Source organism: Agelaius tricolor, unplaced genomic scaffold (assembly GCF_023055355.1).
Source record: "Agelaius tricolor isolate 1412-34295 unplaced genomic scaffold, bAgeTri1.0.p SCAF_3, whole genome shotgun sequence".
Taxonomy (NCBI): Eukaryota; Metazoa; Chordata; class Aves; order Passeriformes; family Icteridae; genus Agelaius; species Agelaius tricolor.
In genome coordinates this window covers 8622799-8642912 of record NW_027269263.1, presented here as the reverse complement: position 1 = coordinate 8642912, position 20114 = coordinate 8622799, and the positions used below count along the sequence as shown (strand labels likewise).

Sequence of the window (20114 nt, the reverse complement as noted above, 5' to 3'; positions counted from 1 at the left end):
ATTGCTATTAAATCATTAAAGCTGCAAGGTTTTCAACGAAAAAAAAATTAGAAATCTTGACGTAAAGATTCATACAGGTTCCTGGCTAATTTGCCAAAATGTGCGAGCTTTGGTTGACTTTGAAACAGAAACGGCAGACAAAACTTTCATCGCGTTTTAGTAATTTCAAAGCAAGCCAAGTATTTTACAGTACATATGCACATACATTTTGTACATCATCTGATTACAAAAAATTAATGGTTTTTGAATACTGCTAATACAATTAAGTGAAGATACACCACCAAAAATTTCTGCTTGAAAAGATTCAGTACCCCTTCCCACATAAAACCACACCACTCTGATATCTCAGCAAAAAACAGGGCCAAACCCCGTGAAATTTAAAAACACCACAGCTTCGTACGTCAGTACAAATATTGTTTTATGAAGTGAAACACTGCTCCCCATACATTTCTAATTTGAAACAGTTTTTTACCCATTCATATAGAGGCACTTTTGCTTTTTCATTTACAATGCTTGTAAAATAGTTTACCTTGATCATTTTCCTTTGATTACAACCTCTCTTTGTAATCAAGCCAAGAAATAACACCATTTCTTTGTGTATTCTTTGGACTATAATACACCAGATATAAAACATCTTTCAAATAAACCATTAGATGTTATTACTGTGTAATTTTTTAGTAGCATACCTTTCTTTCAAATCCCAATCATACACTACAAATAGGGAGATGAATTGTCACTGTGCTTTAAAGAATGTCAACATCTATAAATGTATTCTAAATTTAAATGACAAGTTACATAATTCTCCATTTTCCCCAGAAGGCTAAAAAAAGCAGCAATGACAGAAATTTGCAAAATGCTTTGGAATGCAAGATCAAGGACTTCTTAAGCTGATCCCAAACAACTTCTCCTTCCAACATTTTATCTAGTTGGCAACATCCACTGCAATAAATGCAGTTACATTTGTTTAGGTAACCCTTTTTATAAAAAAGGATAACATGGCCATGAACTAAGAGTTGTAAAGTAAGATCTGTTGAAAAGTGCCTATGTACAGGTGTCCTGCAATTATTTGTTGTTGTTTTTCTGCAATGTCACAGCTCCAGCAGCTTTTATATCATGAAGAGTACTGCAGAGATTCGAATGTAGGTGCATGATTTTTTTTTCTTCATATCAATACAGTTAAACAGCAAACCAGAAAAGACACTTATGAAAGAGACATTTAAAATGCTTAATCACAGCTTGAGGTAGACTGATCTCCAAAGTAAAGCTCTTCTACACTTTGATTTGTTCATGACCAACTTCTTTTTGGATCCTTCTCCTTGGAAAAATCTTTCGTTTAAGTGCAATTAGCTGAGGAGAGAAAAAAACACAATATGTATTTTATGCTGGGCTAAAGGTCCACAGCTGGTCAGGTTTTCATCCTAGACACTATCAAATCTGTACCACCCATAGTAAATACTCAGTACTGTATTTTTTGTTCTGATTATACCAGAAAGACATTTTTTACTCCAATTCATCTATTAGATGTGCACATTTCCACTAGACTTCTCAATAATCAGAATACAAGCAGAAAGTGAAAAAATACACCATGCCTTTATTCTGATTATTTTAAAGGTAATTTGTGTATTTAAATTAACACCAGGCTACATTCTATTTTTAAAAGATCAGCACAAAGCTGGCATCTTAAAATGGTATTTAGATTCCTAACTGTACCACTGAGTTGAGTATCCCCTTCCAAAATCAAGTTACTAACGGAGTTTTCTAATATATAAAAAAGGCTGAAAATCAAGGGAAAGAGTCATGCAAAAGTTACAGGTGGGAAAAAAATAATAATCAAAAGCCAACCTTTCAAGAATTACACCCTCTTCATCAGACCACGGAAAGTGTTACTTAAGGCCCCAACCTGCAAAGAATTACCCATATGATTTGTTCCATTGACTCCCTCTGAGTTTAGCAGGACTAATCATGTTCAAGAAAGCCATTTTAAGCTTGCAGAACTCAAGGGTTTTTTCCCCTTTAGTCAGATTCAAAACCTTTTGAATTCAGTAGGAGTCTTTGCAATCAACTACTTAAGGAAGAGGTTTTGATAAGGCCTTTAAGAAACTTAAGACCCCTTCTGGACTAATTTTTCTTCCTCTTAACTTAATATACACTTCTACCAATATCCATGTTAACAGACCAAGAATTTCAAAAACAATTACTAAATTTGAGCATCCAAATTTAGCACACTGGTGATGGACTTCACTGTCACAAGGCACCCGAGAAGGTTCCACTCTCCTTCTCCCCATATGACTCTCTTTTCAAGGAATCTCAACATGGTGACTTAAAAATTAAAGCAACTTATTCATGAGTCACGTAACATCTTTACTTTTATGAAAGGAAAATCCTATCTATTCTTCAAAACCTACTTAAAAAATCCATCCAATGTTATTCTGAAGATTCCACAATCTGTTAAGTGTTATACATATTTGATAAGAAGACATTAACTTTACCTGTTCAGCAAAAAATGAGATGACTGTAAATAGAATAAGTGTTATTAAAACACAGTGGGTCCAGAATTTGAGCTTGTCTCTATATGCCCTCCTGGACAAAGAAAGAAGGAAACAAAAAAACAGCTTCATATATCATAAATGCAAATATTTATAGAGTTTCCACAAAACATGCAAAGACAGGTTTTTTTCCAGTTCTTAAAGGATGACTAAAAAGAGGACATAGGCTCTCTCTTCACAAAGAGCCACATAGAGAGGGCAAGGGGCAACAACTACAAGTTGGACTGGGAGAGGTTTCATCTTGATATAAGGAAATCTTTTTTGTAGTCAAAACAATCATTTCTGGAGCAGTCTCCCCAGAGACAGGGTAGAGCCTGCACCACTGGAAGCTTCCAAGATATGACTGCTCAGGGTTCTAGATAATGGGATCTTTTAGGTGAGAAAGGACCTCAGAGATTGAGTCCAACTGTTAAGCTAACACTGCCAAGTCCAGGCCTAAACTACATCTCCAAGTGCCACATCTACTTGTGGCAACTGTGGTTTTGCATCACACTATATCCTTTTTGACCAAACTGCAATTCCCTTACGTGCTACAGTTATATACCTGTAGGCAGGACACTTGAGAGCTGGCAGGAGACAGTCTCATCTAAGTACCTTTTCCCATCAAAGGTTGGACCAGATCATCTTTCAAGGTCCCTGTCGACCTGGGCTGCCCTGGGATTCTGAAAATACTTTGATTTCCACAAGCATTTTAATCTGCCTTAACACACCCTGGTAGAATCATCTTTGGCTACAAACAAGACACAATAAAGTGTCTTTTTGAAGCTACAAGAAGACTTGAGGGTCTCTAAAAGGGAGGGTCTCTAAAAGGGAGCCAACACTGTGCTTCCTCCTCCAGCAGAATTTCTAAAGCTAAATGGGTTTGGCCCCTGCTCCCTCTGCCACTGATACAGCAGGGCTTGTAGCACTACAATCATGCCTACAATCCTTCTGATTCCTTCTAGAGTTCCTCTAATGCTTTCTATTTTCTTACTAAATTTCTCATGATTTCTATTTCTCATGATTTGCTGATCAGCAACAGGTTTATTTATGTTAGTCTTGTGTCATTTTTGTCACTTTTCTGTCAATGTTTTGCTTGTCTTCTCAAGTCGACTACTCCAATTTCTTCAGTTGTTATTTATAAAATGGCAAGAGATAAACACACACAAAAATTTCGCATATTATACAAAAATGAGACACACATATATCTTTTCTGATTTTTACCCAGATGGCTATTGCTATGTGACAGATTGTAAAAAATCACTTAGTCAGAAATGTAATAATGGTTTGGGGGATTTTTTAAAATTAAAGCAAGCTGGAATTCCTGTTTTTATTTAAAAAAACAAACAAACAAATGGAGCAAACCAACAACTTTTGTTTGCAGTAGGTTAGGAACCTTGAAAATATTGATGACTATTTAAAGCACTGGAAAAACCCAAATCTTGCAGATCTCATATTTTAGTCCATTCAAATCTCACCACGCTATTTTGACTGTTAAATCTTTCATGACAATACTGGGGGAAAACCAGCTTGTTAGCAATATCTTAGCTAATGATATATTACTGCATTACAGTAACTTGAAAAGAACTTGTGGAACATACCATTCTTGGAGTTCATGCATATGAAGGAAACGATTCCGATATTCTCTTGGCAGTTCAAATTGGGAAGGGATGGGAAACATGGACTCATAAAAATCTCTAAGCACTGCTTTCACTGTTTGTGCATCCTTATGATTGTGATCAATATTGTCATTTAGGCAAACAAATTTTCTAGGAAACAAGATGACATTGTTAGAGTATTTCCTTGATAACATGGGAAAGGCATTGTCAAACCAATAAAACAAACCATCATTTAAAACAAAATTGAAGCCATATCATTTTAAAACCAAACAGACATATTTTTTATTGTGGCATTATTTTAAAATATTTTCATTTTAATGCTAAGAGCACTAGGATTGACAGCAAGTCAAAACCTCAGAAGAATCCAGTGACATGCCACATTTCTAGTTATGTAATGCTGCCATCTAATGGGCATTAGAGTGTGCACCATCCCAGAGCCCATTGAACACAGCATTAATCTCTGGGTAAGGGTTTCTATACTTTTGAATTATCATGAGTAAAGTCTCTTAAATAACAAAGTGAGCTCCACTGTAGGAGGGAAACATAGTAAATTATTAATATTTTAGTGTGCATGCTGAATTCTTTAGAGAAAATCAACATAACTATATTAGATTGTTTAAGAGAGGGCAAAGCTTGGTCCCTAGACTTTAGTTTACTGAGAACATTATATAAATTGGTCTGTCGAATCACAGGCCCAAAGCTAGACTTGTATAACCAACCAAAATACAAAAAACCAACAATTTGGATAGAATTTACATGGAAATTACTGTGACCAAATAAGCACTCTCCCAATAATGGCTCCTGCACAGAGCTATTTCTCATGTAAAAAACATGGAACTAAATTACTGCAAATAATTGAAACCAAAGCAGCAGCTAGTGTGCTAGACTGCTATGTACTCTTGGCCACTCTGACCTGGTGCTTGACAACAAAAATGCCCCTTCCCACATTTGGGCAAGGCTGTGTGCTTTATTTATATTGAGATACAAGACACCTACATTTTCCCTGGAGGCAGAAATCATATCTGATGACATATGCCTTGTCACTGCTAACCTTTGTAAATAAGCAGTTCTGGTCAGCTGTATCCTATGTAGTATGGTGTGCTCCCCCAAAGAGCAAAGTTCAGACTTCTACAGGAATCTGGAAATAAGCAGAGCTGTGGAGCTTGTCTATCATCCCACACAGGGAATTAGCACTGAGAGGTAAGGTACTGCATCTGGCATAACTGGTCACCTTGCTCTAGACAATTACATGCAGGGCATAACCAGGCATTCAAATTGCTACATCTGAGAAGATAAAATATGGCTCTCCAAAAACGAGCAAGCTCTATCTCCTGTATCAAGTGATACTATGCAAAGCAGCTGGTTATGGCAATCATGGCTACACTCTAAGCATTTTGGGAGTTAACTCTGGACTATCCCTGACCTCATTCCTTGGACTGGCAGCTCATTAGCCCTGGGAATGCAGTAGCTGTATTCCTAGAGTGTATATTCCTGTTTAGCTTCATGGTCAAGAGATACTGCTTACAGACTGAGAGATTGCTACACACAGCAAAGTATAGTATTGATGAGGATATTAGCCCATTTCTAATGGAAAAACTGTTTAAATACATCCCAAAGAAACCAAACATGACATTTCTTTGGATATTGCAGAATTAATGCCTAGACAATTAATGCTCACTTTGCCTTAAGGGTGTAAACCAAACATCAGATCAGTAAGTGAGTGACACTTTTAGTTCATTGCAAGACAAGCACTAAAAACCTGCTTTTAGAGACTTATATTATAACCAGGTTATAATTACTGGTTTGTATGCAAGTAAAACGTGGCAAAGAGAAGGAAATGGCAAGCCTACATAACTGTGCCAGCTCTCCTTTGTTAACAAGGTAAGACTACAGTACTGCCCTGTTATTCACAGGAATAGAGCCCAGGTAATCGACTCCTTCTCACTTTGTGAACACTGAAGGTGAGAAACTTATGTTGCTCAGGCCTCTCTGAGCCTCACAAGACTTGAAATCACCCCTACCTTTAAAAAAAAAAACAACTTGTAGCCAGCAGACAAAAAATTAGAGAAGGAAAAGGAAGCAGCAGGATGAGCCAGAGCACTGCCTACTTTTGTTTTAAAATGGATCATTGTGGCTACCGGAATGCAGGAGTTATGTAGCCAGAAGGCACTCTTTGAAAGAATAGCATTAGATACAAACCATCTTCAGCTGTAAAATGCCTCAAGACTAGCATTTCCCTTCCTGAATAAATAACCCAGCAAAAATGTTGAGAGGAAAGAGGGAATCTACTCTTTATTCACAAATACAAATTATGCTACAGCTTTACAGGCAGCTGAGATTACCCAACAGCCTTCTGTGACCAAAAGAGGAGGCTTCACTTTCCCTGGCCCAAGGTACCTGGTTCTACTTTCCTCCTTGCTCTGCCTTTTGACACTTGTCAGATCTCTTCTTGCAGCCAAAGTCATTAAACTGGCAGAAAACTGGTTTTCTGAAGATAGAAGCAAGATTCTTTCCATGTAGTAAAAGAGCTTGAAAGCACAATGAATATGCAAAACTGATTTAGTAACAAAAAAATCCATACCTAATTCGTAGTATAAAATACCTGCATAAAGCAGGTCAAAAAGTTCTTCTTTTAAAATAAAATTGCCTGCAATATAAACTGTATGCCCTCTAGAATGGCAAAAATGAAAGCTTCAAAAACAGCTGAAGTTTCTAAGTTTTCGAAGATTTTAGGTAGATAAAAATGTAACAAATTATTGAGATAGCTTCTGGCATGGGAGATTAGTCAGCTTCAGTCAAACAGAAAAAAATCAGAAGAACTTTTGGTTCATATTTGTCTTATCCTGTAACAAGCAGTTTAAAAATACATGATAATTTATTATCTTTTAAATACAAAAAAAAGTTTAAAGAGTGAAATCAGAAAATTAAAACCATCTCACAACTTCACACAAATCACAAAACAGGATACCTGGGATTTTTTCGTATGTCATCCAGCTGACCAACTACGTGAGAAACATTTGTGCGAATCATTTTGAAGGCAATTTCCTCTTCTCCCATGATTTCAAACCTTATTGTTGAAATAACATTTATACATTAATAAAACAGCCTAAAGTCTGGTTCAATACATATCAATCTTGTATTTAATATTTTTGAGCAACATTTCTAACCTGACTGGCCAACCTTCATTAAAATTTGCCATTTGCTTTCTATCGATACATTTAAATTTTTCAGCTCATGCTCTTGCACAGAACCACTTCTCTGTAGATTTATTAGATAGGTGGTTACCTATCAATCATAGATCCAAATTCTAAGAGAAAGCATATAATTTGACTCCAGGTAAACAGTCTTACTAGTGGTAGATACCACACTTATATTTTTCACTTCACTTATCTTAATATAAAAAAGTATCCTGAAGGCTTCTTCAAGTCTCACCTGAGATCCTCCTCCATTTACAAAGCTCACACCACTGTCACTCCTCCATCTCAAGGAAACGTACAAGGTAGTTAAAACTAAAATCCTTTTTTCTGTTCTTTTCTTTTTTTTTAAGCTTCAGTAGAAGGAAGGATGATGTAGATTTACAACTTCTAGGTACAGGAAGGCTGTTTCCTTCTTGATATGCCATGTGAACTGCACTCACTCTCCAGCCACCCAAACATACTCTGGCTTACTGTTGTACAGCACAAATGAGGAAATGGCCCAAGATGACACAAGTAACACAAAAGTATTTAGTCCACTAAGCAAACTATGAAAAAATCCATATCACTCTGCACAATAAGTCAACAACAGTATATTTCTTGAGTTCCACTGTTAAAATAGCTTGAACTAAGACTTGTTAGCACACAAATGCAATCTTGGGTCATGTGTGTATGTATCCCTCCTCCTATGGCTTACAACACAAAGCATCTCTTTTCACAGGACTGCCACAACATACCTGTATTTGTTTTTGTCCTTGTAAGCCTTACGAATCCTGTCAGTCACAGGTTTGCAATTAGTCACTAGGTTTTTGGTCACTGGAGGCTGGAAGAAAACACTGTTTAGATTATGGGTTACTGAAGATTACACAGTGTTATAAAGGTGTACTTTGTAAGAAAACTTGTAATACAGCTAGAGTGGCCTGCATACTTTACTCTCCTGGAATCAAAAGCTATAGCTTTTTTATCAGCTGTGGAGGGAAAAAACAAAACAATACTGGTACATAACAACACAATTTCCTATTTTGCAAATTATTTTTTGGCAAAAACATCGCAACTTCATTCTCAGTAAAATATTCAAAAATTCTAACTAACTTGACAGCTCTGATATTTCTCTGACAAGACCACCAGTAAAACTGGCCAGACAATCTCTGTACAACAGAGATTTTTGGATTTTAGGGTGTTTTTTGAATACATGGGTTGTAATTCAGATAAGGACTTATCAGAAAGTTCTAGTCAGAGAGGTATTGGGCTTACTGTCTTTCTGGTTCACTGCAGTAAATTTTCTTAACAAGGATGACTTTTTAAATCCCAATTATAATTAACATCCTAAATCTCAGCTTTTCTCTACTTTTAAAGAAAATTAGGGGTTAGTAAGTTAGGAAGCAGCCTGTAAAATTTTCATTTTGTAACACTTACTTCATGTACATAAAAAGTAGTAATTCCTGTAAATAGAAATCAAACCAGCGTTTAAAGTAAAATAAATACATACTCAGGAAAGAAAATAAGCATCTTTTAAGATCAATGTTTCTTACCAGATTTGGATCATAATACGCTTCCTGAGTTGGAGGAATAACATGGATCTGAGTGATGTTGGCAGGGAGAGCCTTAGAGCAATTTATTAGCATTTGTTCTAGACCCGTCAAATCCTAGCAGAAAGAAAGGGGAAAAAAACATTTAAAATCCTACTGATTTTCTCACTGACAGTTCTAAAAATGCAGGGTGCACAAATGTATTTAATGTTAAGTACGCAAGTTTCCATGCTGCTGTCCACAGAAGATGACTTAATATTCAGCAGACCTCATCCATTTCAGTAACTGCTAAGTCAGTGGGACTCCCTATAAAGTAAAGCAACTGCTCAGTACAGAGTTTAATTGAGACCAGATAAGGCATGACTTAATGTCATTTTCATTTAAAATTAAAAGCACACCTTTATGAATAATTTCAGGACAGTACAGAGTTCCCAAATCAGCACTGGCACATTAAATCCCAAATCAGGCAAACAAACAGAAGAGTTAACTGCAAGCACAGGAAGATTTTCTGATTAAGGTACAGGCCAGGAATGCACTAAAGCAGGGCTGTGTTATGACTATGCCAACCATTTTGAGCCCTGTGTTACAAACAATTGTTTCATTGGTTTGTGTCATTTCCCCTCTGTAAAGAAAAACCAGCACACTTTGTTCTCTACCTGTATGTTTAAGAATGCAAGTCCTACAAAAACCATGTCTCTGTTTATGAGGTTGCTAGAAGAACAGAAGTGTGAGTCTTTGTACATTATCCATACCATTTACTGGTATGGCTTCCTTGCTATCTTTTTTTCTCAGTTCTTTCTTTGAACCACAAGTTCCTCAGGGCAAGAACTACCTTTTACTATGTGCAGAAACTACAGTAAGCACAGCAGGATCCAACTATTGGCAGTGAACTTTTTTTGGACAAACTCACACCATTTTCTTGAACTCAGACAGCAGTGAGCTATTTTTCTGAAGCTGCTACAACTCAGTTTGATCACACACTCCACAGAAAAAACAACCAAACAATGATAATTAGAACACAATGCTATATTTTCCAGGTACTATTTAAAAATTGCCAAATGTTACTGATGCTACAAGCAAGGATAAAAGTTGACTCGTTTTATTGCAACCATTTTGGACTTTAAAACTGAAGTTGCTCTAAAAGTTAATCAGCAAAGAAAGAGTACCTGCAAACTTAGTGGTAGTTCATGGATCCTCGTGGCCAGAGTGCGAATCTCTCGGTCAGACAAGATGCCTGACTGGTCTGTATCAACCTCATCAAAGATCTGAGAAATGTTCAGTGGCTGAACTGCACTCATAAGATAGTAGAAATATGAAAAAGCAAACTGCATATCTTCAGAGTGACGCACTTTGTGAAATGATGTCTTGTCAAACTCCTCAGGAAACCTAGATAAGAATGAAAATTCATTTAGCACCCTAATTTCTTGAAGAAAACATTCCTTACCTAAGAATAAATTCTTATCCAGAATTTCAAAAGTGCCTCATTGTATCCCAACTATCATGTTGTAATAAATTTCTTATTTCCTTCTCCAAAATATAATTTTTTTCAGTAGCCATTAACACACTGGAAATGGCTACAGCAAAGCAACAGAAAGGTAGAATTTCCCACAGTTTTGTATTATTCCAAGCAAAAGCACACTCACATATCCTGGAGCTCTTGCATAACAGTACGGTCAATCATGTGAGGCATATGAGCAGGGACTTTACGAGATGTAAATCCAAACTTGCTGTTTAACAGCTTATTGACATATCGAAGGGAATCAGCAAACGTATCTTTCAGCTGCCTTCCAAAATGTCTACCTTCAGTAAAGTATGACATTTGTTTGAGTAATGACTCTTCTTCCTAAAGAGCAAGACAGGCATGAATCTAGGTTACATTACTGAAAAAGTCAGAAAACACTAGACACGCAGAAAAAATGATATTTCAGCCAGCTGCCAACTCTTTCAATATCTGAAACTGGGAAGAGAATTTTTTTTATATTTTTCTTCATACTTCTTAGATCTTCCTTTAAAAAGAAATAAAAGAAACTTTTCCTTAAAGCTTTCATACTTTGAGGTAAACTGATCTATAAAAGGCTTCCTTAATATTTGTGCTCTGACCTCACACACACTTAGGGCCCTATTTGTCATCAGATTTATTTGAAATACTGCCTTTTTTTGCAGATTATTCATCCATATATGAAAATTGAAATCCTATGAATATAAAGATTCTTCATGCAGAATTCAATCTCAGATGAACAGAGAGAGTATCTTCTAAAAAATAGCCCTTTCTATGTGAAATAGGGTGAAGCAGCTGCTACCAACTGAAGCACAGTATCTTCTCTTCTAGAGCTTTTCAAAACTGCCAAAATGCTATAGACGGAAGCAGAGGAAATTTCCTATACATTTTCTTGACACAATCTAGATAGGCAGTTTCTTTGCAGACTTTCAATTTAACTTTTAGAATTTAATTATCATTACATCAATTTTCTGCATTTTTTAAACACAAACTGAATCCATAATTGCATAAATACAATCAAAACAAAATTTACCTTTCTGTTATAGTGCTATGTGTCTGAGCAATAGCCCTGTGACAACATACAACAAACAAAAAATGAATTGGACCAAGAAAAGGTAGTAGAAAGAGAACAAAAATAGTTATTTGGCTTTTACCACCTAGCTAAGAGAGGCCCAGATCATAAACGAGTCACATTTTATGTGAAAAGTATCTTTCAAAAAAAAAATCCCAGCATTTTCTTCAAAGGCAAAGCACATTTCAAATGTATAAATCATATGAACAATATTCCAATAAATGCAGAAAGATGCAACTATTCCAGTAAGGAATGACATTAAGATACTCACGTCAAGAAGGTCCTGGAAATACTTCTTTTTCTCCCATGGCAAAAAGCCTTGATAACTTCCAGCATAAGACTGTAATTTTCTTCCCACTGGCCCCTCCTTCATATTTGCATTCACCTGCTCATGCTCTTTTATTCCTTCCATCCCCTGTGTGTCTTCTCCAGTATCAAAATTCCCAGTATGTTTTGATTTCTGCGTTTCCCTTAATATGAGTGCATTCAATACTTTTTCTCGAGTTTCATTTCTTTTCCCCATGCTCTGGGAGGGAAGTGTGTCTTTAGGCTGTACTTTATAAATATGTTTAGTTGTGCTCATTGTCACAACAGTCCCCTTTGCTCCCATAAGCCTCGAAGGAACTTCTTCCTTTGCTTTTACTCTTTTTATTTTGCCATCATTTACATCTTTATAAGGCTTCTCCCAACTGCTCTGGTTCTGATTTTCTGAATGATTATGCATGCCCTTTTTTTCCAGGCCTACAATACTCTTTGCTGTGCTTAAAAAGTGGAAAGGTCTCAGGAGAGCAGCCTTGGATAGGTTATATCCTTTCTGAGTTATATCACCATTTAGTAGTTTTAAGTCCAGTTTCTGCAGTTCTAGTTGGACATCTTCAGGAAGAAGAGACACATTTACTGATGGGATTATCAACTCTTCAGGTACACTCCCCTTTGTGTCATTTCTACGTCTCATGACTCTTGGAAAGCGTTTTTCTTCTGGAATATCCTCAAATATCATTTCAGCTTCTGGTACTGAAGTTACACTTTTAAAATCAGAGTCAGATTTTTGCACGGAAGTTGTGTTTTGTTTTGGTTCCTCCCTAGTATCAACTTCAACAGCTATTTGCATTTTAAACTCTTCATCATTTTTATTTAGGAAGGTAAGGTTGAAATAGATCACAGTTGTGTTCATGCCACTATGCATGATTAGGTGGATAGTTTTCCATTTGTTAGCAACTGAAGCATGTCGGATAATTGGATTATCACTGTATGAACCCTCAATTCCCTTCTTGGCTATTTCACTGAAACTGAAGTAAGGCAGACATTCACCTTTGGGAATAACATAGTAGGTCTGATTAAGCTGAAGCATCACCTTGTACATCTCTTCAAAGTGATCTGGAAAAAAAACCAAAACCCAAACAACAAACAAAACAAATTAATGTCAATTTTTAGTGTAACATTTTATCTTTCACTCTTTTTTTAACACTTCAGTCACTCTATTAACAGGGAGACAGCTTTGTGAAAGAACACTTACTCTAGTTTCCAGCTTCTTGCTCACTTATCTTCAGTAATGGATGACTAGAACATACTCAGATATATAATGCCACCAGACACTCCCATGCTAATTCTAAAAGCCAGTATAATTCACCACTCTTTCAATCTCTACTTGGAGAGCCTAAAGTGTCTTATTATCACCTCACTTAAAATTATGTATCAGTCATAAGCAACTTGCCCCAATTACATTTCTGCCACATTTTAGGAAAGTAATATTATAACAGGTGGAGTTGACTGCTACAGGGCTGCATCTTGATTTGAAATTTTAAAATCAGATAGGCTGAAAGGAACTTTTCGCTCTCACATCAGAACACAGATTACCTGTCACCTCCCAGAGGAACAAAACCTCACTGCTAGCAATAGAATCACCAGAAACACATTTGTCCCAGCTGAAATGCAGGGGAGACTCAGCTCTTCCAAATAGGAAAAATCTTCTCCTGCATGTACCAGACAGCACTTTAAATCATTTTATTCACTCCTTGCTAATCTTTCATATCCAAATAAACTTCAGACAAGTTCACTTGTGACTGAAAGCAGCCTTTGGCAAGAGCCCAGAACCAGACTTGAACACTGTCAGCATTAGAGAGGTTCTTGCAACTTAACTGCTACAGGAATCATCAATTCAACTGTCCTTAGTCCTGTAAAGATGCTTGTACAGGACATCTTGTACAGACATTGTACAGTCTGAGAGTAATGATGAACCAGGAAAGGTCAGGCAATTCAAGAGAATCCCCACAGGAAGTTCATCAGCAATGCTTTTTACATACCCTGGCCACAGTCACCAGCATCAAATCCACATGAGAGGACGTTGCAGGCCTGGTCACAGAATTTGTCTGCTAGCCAGGAATTAGCACAGCCTTGGTTACAGTATGAAACACCACTTATTCCTGCTCCAAACTGCCATGGTGGGCCATTCCCAATACCTCCAACTGCTCCTCCACCAGCAACATAGCGATTACCCCCACTGTTACCTAGAGAAAAGAGAAAAAAAACAAACCCACCAGATGTAAGAATTTCAAATAACTGAAGAAAGGCACATTAAGGCCACCATGTTAAAGCTAGACTGAAGACTAAACAATCATCAATTAAATTAAAAAGGGGCAAAGCCTAACTAGACTTCTGAGAGTTTGTGGATACTATAGATTTTACACTCAGTGTAGAAGCTTAGGATAACCTTTTCACTTGGTTCCTAAGTGCCAACATATCTTAACTTCAAAAATGCAGGCAGAAAACTGATCTACTACTCCTTGTGCTTGCAGTCTTGACTTTGCAGTCTCCTAGAAAGGCATCACTTCCTCAATCTGGGAGTACCACTTTGTTTTATTACACTGCAGTCCTGAAAATTTGATCTAGGAGCTAATAGTGCAGCTTCACAATCCATTATATGGATTAGGAATCCAAGTATATAATACTGTATATCAAAAATTTCAAAACCCCTCCATTCAACTAGTCAAATTTAATACCTAAAGAAAGATTATCCTATGCCCTATCATTTCCTGTCATTTTCCACAAAAATTTGCAGTTTGCAAGAAATAAGGTTTTAATCTGTAAGTCAACTTTTTTTATTACTAAAGGAGGCAAATACTGCAGTTATATGAAAAAGACAAATTACACAATTATTCCTGTCAGGAAAAACAAACAGCTCTCTTTTCCTAAATTCAGCATTGCTGTCTTACCAGTGCAATCACCTCCATCCCAATCACATGCTGAGTTATTACAGGCCTTATCACAGTAACCATCTTTAATCCACGAGCCAGGACATCCCTCGGCACAGTTTGGCACAGGCCAAGTCAAGTACACCTGCAACAACAGTAAAGTCTGAGACAAGGACTGGCAAATAGAAGTCAGCTGAGCTTGTTTCTTTGAATATGGAGATTTACAGTAATGTCTTCCTGTGTGCAGTGCCTTAAGATTTCACAGAACTTTGCAAATAGAATTTAAACCCCATTGTCTGTAAAGCAATTGTTATCCCTTTCAAAGGGAAGGAAGAACTGAAGAATACCCAAGGACATACAACAAAGAAGCAACAAGCAGAAATGGAAAGTAGGACTTGCCAAATCTACTTCTGCAAACCATATTCCAATTAAAATTAATATCTTCTCTTTTGTCAGATAGGAAGGGTGAACTTAAACTCTGAAATAGCTCTGCAGTTCACTCATTCTCCTGACTCAAAATGTTTCTTCATTACTAACCAGTCATGAGATAAGCAGCACATGTTGAACATAACCACTGAAGCATCTCATCCTCTATGACTTAAATAATCCTAAGAATTGACAGGATAAAAAAAAAGTGTGCATGGGTGTGTTCTTTCAACTGAGGAGGCATTAAAAACCCCACACATTTTCCTTTAGAATTTATTGTTTCAAGATTTTAGCAGCACATTTTCCTACAGTAACACTTGCTGATCGGGTTATCACAAACAACACTGCACCTAAGCTGACTTCATCACCACAGCTGGGATGTATAACAAAAGAACAATACAAATGCTGTAACAATATGGTTTTGCAGTTATATGCCTCCATCCTTAAAGATTTAAAGCAACTAAAAGCTTCCTAACATCCCCAGGTACCAAAACAGTTATTTTAATGTAGCTTAAACTAATTTTGCCCTTCTGTATTTGTGTGCAAGTGTGCACATCTGCCTGCATAAAATGTTTAATTCATTGGTCTCTGGTGCATTGTGTACCCACTGCTTTAATAGAAAGAATAATACATAAATCCTCTTTTTTTTCCTCCATGTCACCCTTGTAGATCAAGCTAATGAACAAAAACCCTGCTGGCAGCCAGTGTGTGTGCATAACTATTGCTAATGTTTCCTCAGCCTGTTTTCCTTGCTTAAACCCCAGTTGTTGATAATGGGTTTATTGAAATACTAAATTACTTTACACTCATAAACCTGGAACAATATCTATTATTTTAGCAAACAATTATATAGATATATGTATATGATCATATACAAATTGGGCAAAGATATTATGGGTGTCTGAGCAGAGGCAATTAATGGTAAACTTAGGACCAGTTCAAATATCATCTGACCTCAGTGTTCCCACAGAAAAGATAATTCTTGCTTGTTTTGAGTATTTCCCACCAAAAAACAAAAAAAATTGCAAGGAAGGAAGACTGGCAACTGCCAAACACCACATCAGTCTTACCAGTGCTCCAACAGGAAGTAAGAGAATTAGAGAACAACACTGAAACTAAAGTGAATCCTGACAGAGGAACCATTATAACCACCCAAATGTCGAAGTGAGTATGAGAAGGTAATCCTGCAAACACAGCATACATATGAATACAGAGAAGAGCCTTCCACACCTTGAACCTTAGCCAACAGTTGTCTTGTTAAGAACAATGAACCTTTAGAAATAAAAGGGGGAGTTAAAGCTCTCCCTTTCAAAGTAGCATTCCTTTGACTTTTATCATTAGAGTGGAAAAATTCTACTTCTGCTAAAATACCTTGTCATAATGGCTTACCTTTTGACCTTTAGAGTGACTGTAAAAATCATCAGGCCAAACATCCTTCCCAAACATAACATCATCATTGAGATAAATAAACTTCTGAGAAAGGCCACTGATACGATGAATATGACTTTCAATAGCTGGTGAACTGAAGGTAGGCAAGTGACTCACATTCTGAAATATTTCCTAAAACAAGAAAATCCCAGACATCCAAAAACTGTTTCAGTCAGGCACACAAATACTTGATACTTAACTACTAAAAAAAAATTATCAAGAATGAGGACAGATACAAAAGAAAAAAGATATTAAAGCAAAGAAAAAAAATACTTGGATATCTCTTTTTTCCCCACACAAAACTATTTTCAGTTCTTCTGCTTAACTAAGAAATTGCACCTGATTGCTCACAAAGTCACAAACTTTAACACACTCCTCTTTCAGTGAGTACTGGACCAGGCTCAGAGTACACATTTATAATTCTCATTCATTTCAGGCTGCACAAAATTTCTAGCAATATGAACCCGTTGCAGTAGTCAAAAAGTCAGGATTGCTTAATCTTTTTCAAGTAACTTCACCAGCAGACAGCAGAACAAGTTGAATAATAATCTCTTTAGCACTTTGGCGGTGCAGAATTCCTATGGCATGTCCAGATACCAAAATTACTCCTCAATTTGTAATATGCTCCTAGAGAATTTGGTTTCACTTATTCAGGAAGCTTGAAGGACTCATCTTCTCTTTTTAAATAACATTCTGAGAATGCATAGCTACTTTTTTTTGTAGCCATCTTCCTTGTTCCAGTAATTGTAATCCATCCTGTCTCAACACAAGCTTATTAGGTTATTACTGGTTCTGAGAGACTGTTTATAGATTCAGATTACATTTTCTTCTCCCCAGGTTTTTATAAATAGACTCTGTAAGGAAATTAGACATGGGTATATGTTAGCTGAAGCCTCAATATTTGGAAGAGTGTACTAAATAAAGGGTTGATATATATTCAGCTATCTGTTCAGCCCAAATATAAGGACATACATGATAAAACCCTGGGTGAGCGAGGGAAGAGGCTGTCACTTCATCCAAATAAAGGCAGCCTTTTGCTGCAAGAGGATAACTGCATTTCAAATCAATCTTTGCTGGCCCTTTCACAGTGGCAGTGTTGTTGCATTTTACCTGATGTGTGACTATAGTTATCCGAGGATTATCCAGGTTAAGCCAGGAGGGGATCTGCCCGTTGGTGACGATGAAAATGTGCCGTACCCAAGGTGCGTGTCTCTCTATCGATCGCAGGGAGTAGCGCAGCTCCTCGTTGTCCTCAAAGCGGCTGGCAGAAACATCTTCATCCTGCTTGGACTACAAAAAGAAAAAGAAATCTCTCCTAAGATTTTAAATAGGACACTAAAGTTCTGATCCAGCTAGGTAAGGACAGTGTGCTTTGGCATATGGGTGCATAAGCACTTCAGGACTTAGAAATTCAAAAATAAAAAGTACGTTGATAATAACTATTATTCTTATAAAGAATCATATTCTTCCAAATTATCAAGGTGAACAATACAGTCTTCTGACATCATTGGCTGAGCACCTGGTATCATTAGGATGTCTGCTGACCATGCTGAAAGAAGTTCTTAAAGAATGAAGCAGAAAAAATACCCCTCCTGCATTTCAAACCAGTAACATCACCTTTCAGAAATCCAGTTTCAAGTACATTGCATCATGAGCTGTATATAAATGTCACCTAATATAGATATACTGGAAGTGTCATGATGTAGCTGCTCTTCAATTATCCCCTGCTCTATTATTTTAAAGAATTTAAGCAGGAGAAAATTAACAGAACTTAGCCTAATATTTATTATCAAATAGCTAAATGTTTCCATATATTTTTATTAAATAAAAAACGGTTCAGTTAGAAACTTATCAGTTAAGTAACAAAATTAGGTTTAGGACACTGGAACATGTTTCTTCTCACTTTTATGAGAGCTTAATGACCTCTCCTAAAACCAACAAGTAAGGCTGTCTAAAAGGAAACTTTTCTAAAGCCCAAATGAAACAGAAAACTCAAGAAAATAGTTGAACGTATAATAATTACCATTTTCACTGCAGATTCTACACACTGTACAGAAGTTTTCTAATATGTACAGTAACACAGCTTTCACATTCACAAAAGAATAATGACTGAAAACATTTTAGCAGCACCAGCAGCCATTGGCTAGGTACCTATTCAAAAAATTAACCCCAATTTCAACATGGGGAAATATAAAGTTTGAGCTCAGGGTTGGTATTAACCAGGAAGAATTCCCCAAAAGCCCAGGTCACAGGATACAAAGACAGACTGCAAGCCTTCCAGGAGTGGGCACACTTACCATGCCACTTGGCATTTACTGTTAAAAATTAAATTCCAGCAGAAGGAAAAACCTGAAGATTAAAGAATATCTTATCTTGATAACAGACACCTTGTTATTTAATTTCCTGTTCTTAAACCAAACATCCTTCATTGTATCAAAAGCATTTAAGGTAAACCTCCTTTCCTTACAGATATCTGTATTTCAGGACTTGAACATTTATGAAAGATAAGCTTGCTCAGCATAAATGATGCCGCAAAGCAAAAACTGCTTAAGAAATATATTGGGAATGAGACAATCATGTTTGTTAAAAAAACCCTCTATCTCCCCACACAAGAAGCCTGCTTATCTGCCAGTCAGGACCAGTTAAGCCTTTCAGGACTTTACTACACACAGCTTTATCAGAATATGTGCAGAGGGCAACATTTTTCACTTAGTAGAGAACATGAAAATTTAAACTAAGTATTTTAAAATTTAAACTAAGTAATTTAAACACTGTTTGATCCTTCTTTCCCATTGATTTGAGAACTGGATAGTGTTCTTGTGATGTCTTCTTACAAGGTAATAAATATTTGATTCTTAATACTACCAAGCTTCTGGAAAAAATCCCATGTTCCTTGTCATTGACTAGTTAGCCTCTATTTACAGTTGTGAAATGTTGTAGTGTTTACCTGCTGTAAGAGAATTTACCCACCTGACTGACAGAGCTGAGGTCCCACAGCAAATAAGCAGGATTAAGCGTCAATTCTTTCCCATCTATAGTCATGTTCTTCTTTGCTTGCTTGCTCAGTTCCTGGAAACCCTTGGGGTTATTCAGTTGCAAGAGAGCCACACTGGCTTCTGAATAGAGCTGCAACTATACAAGCAGAGAGAACAACTCCAGCAGCACTCTTTTTGTTGTATTATTTTTACTAGAATTACTTAGAAGAACGACTGGTAAGTACTGTTTTTAAAGAGCTATTAAAGAGCTACAATTTCGTAAAAACACAAAAAGAAGTAGTAAAATGGGAACTAAAAAAACACTTAAAGATAGAAAAATATGCTTAATTTTCACTTTGCAAAGTAAATGTCTCTTTGCACAATGATCCAGCAACAGAAAACCTTTTCATGTTTTAAATATTTCGGGAGCAATTGAATAGTAAGTCCCCATCCATTCTCTGGTCACTCCAATAACAAAATTCATGTTTTATTAACACTTTATTATGTGATGGAAAGAATTGTCCTTTTTTTCCCCCCATCTTAAACAAGGAATGATCTTTCCAGAAAATTAGGGCACTGATGTATTGTCACTGTCAGAAGTGTGAAACATTCAGAATGGTTTACAGTTAGTTCAACCTACAGCTCTGAAATCTGAGA

The 20114-nt window shown here is 36.6% G+C and overlaps 1 protein-coding gene across 3 annotated transcripts in view; it reads right to left on the bottom strand.

The window, feature by feature from the left end:
- Window positions 1-140: 140 nt before the first annotated feature.
- Window positions 141-20114, bottom strand: part of GNPTAB (N-acetylglucosamine-1-phosphate transferase subunits alpha and beta) — a 39527-nt gene continuing 19553 nt past the window's right edge. The window contains exons 8-22 of one of the 3 annotated variants that reach the window (XM_071422363.1): window positions 19453-19614; window positions 17593-17772; window positions 16444-16614; window positions 14650-14773; window positions 13741-13944; window positions 11709-12814; window positions 10511-10710; window positions 10034-10253; window positions 8871-8984; window positions 8076-8161; window positions 7113-7211; window positions 4127-4294; window positions 2490-2580; window positions 1843-1900; window positions 141-1347 (exon numbers count right to left, since the gene is read on the bottom strand). In XM_071422363.1, the coding sequence (XP_071278464.1) occupies window positions 1853-1900; window positions 2490-2580; window positions 4127-4294; window positions 7113-7211; window positions 8076-8161; window positions 8871-8984; window positions 10034-10253; window positions 10511-10710; window positions 11709-12814; window positions 13741-13944; window positions 14650-14773; window positions 16444-16614; window positions 17593-17772; window positions 19453-19614 (2973 nt within the window). In that variant the 3' untranslated portion in view covers window positions 141-1347; window positions 1843-1852. Of the gene's footprint in view, window positions 1348-1842; window positions 1901-2489; window positions 2581-4126; window positions 4295-7112; window positions 7212-8075; window positions 8175-8870; window positions 8985-10033; window positions 10254-10510; window positions 10711-11708; window positions 12815-13740; window positions 13945-14649; window positions 14774-16443; window positions 16615-17592; window positions 17773-19452; window positions 19615-20114 lie in introns of those variants that run through there. The other 2 variants (XM_071422362.1, XR_011678497.1) reach the window with 2 other exon arrangements.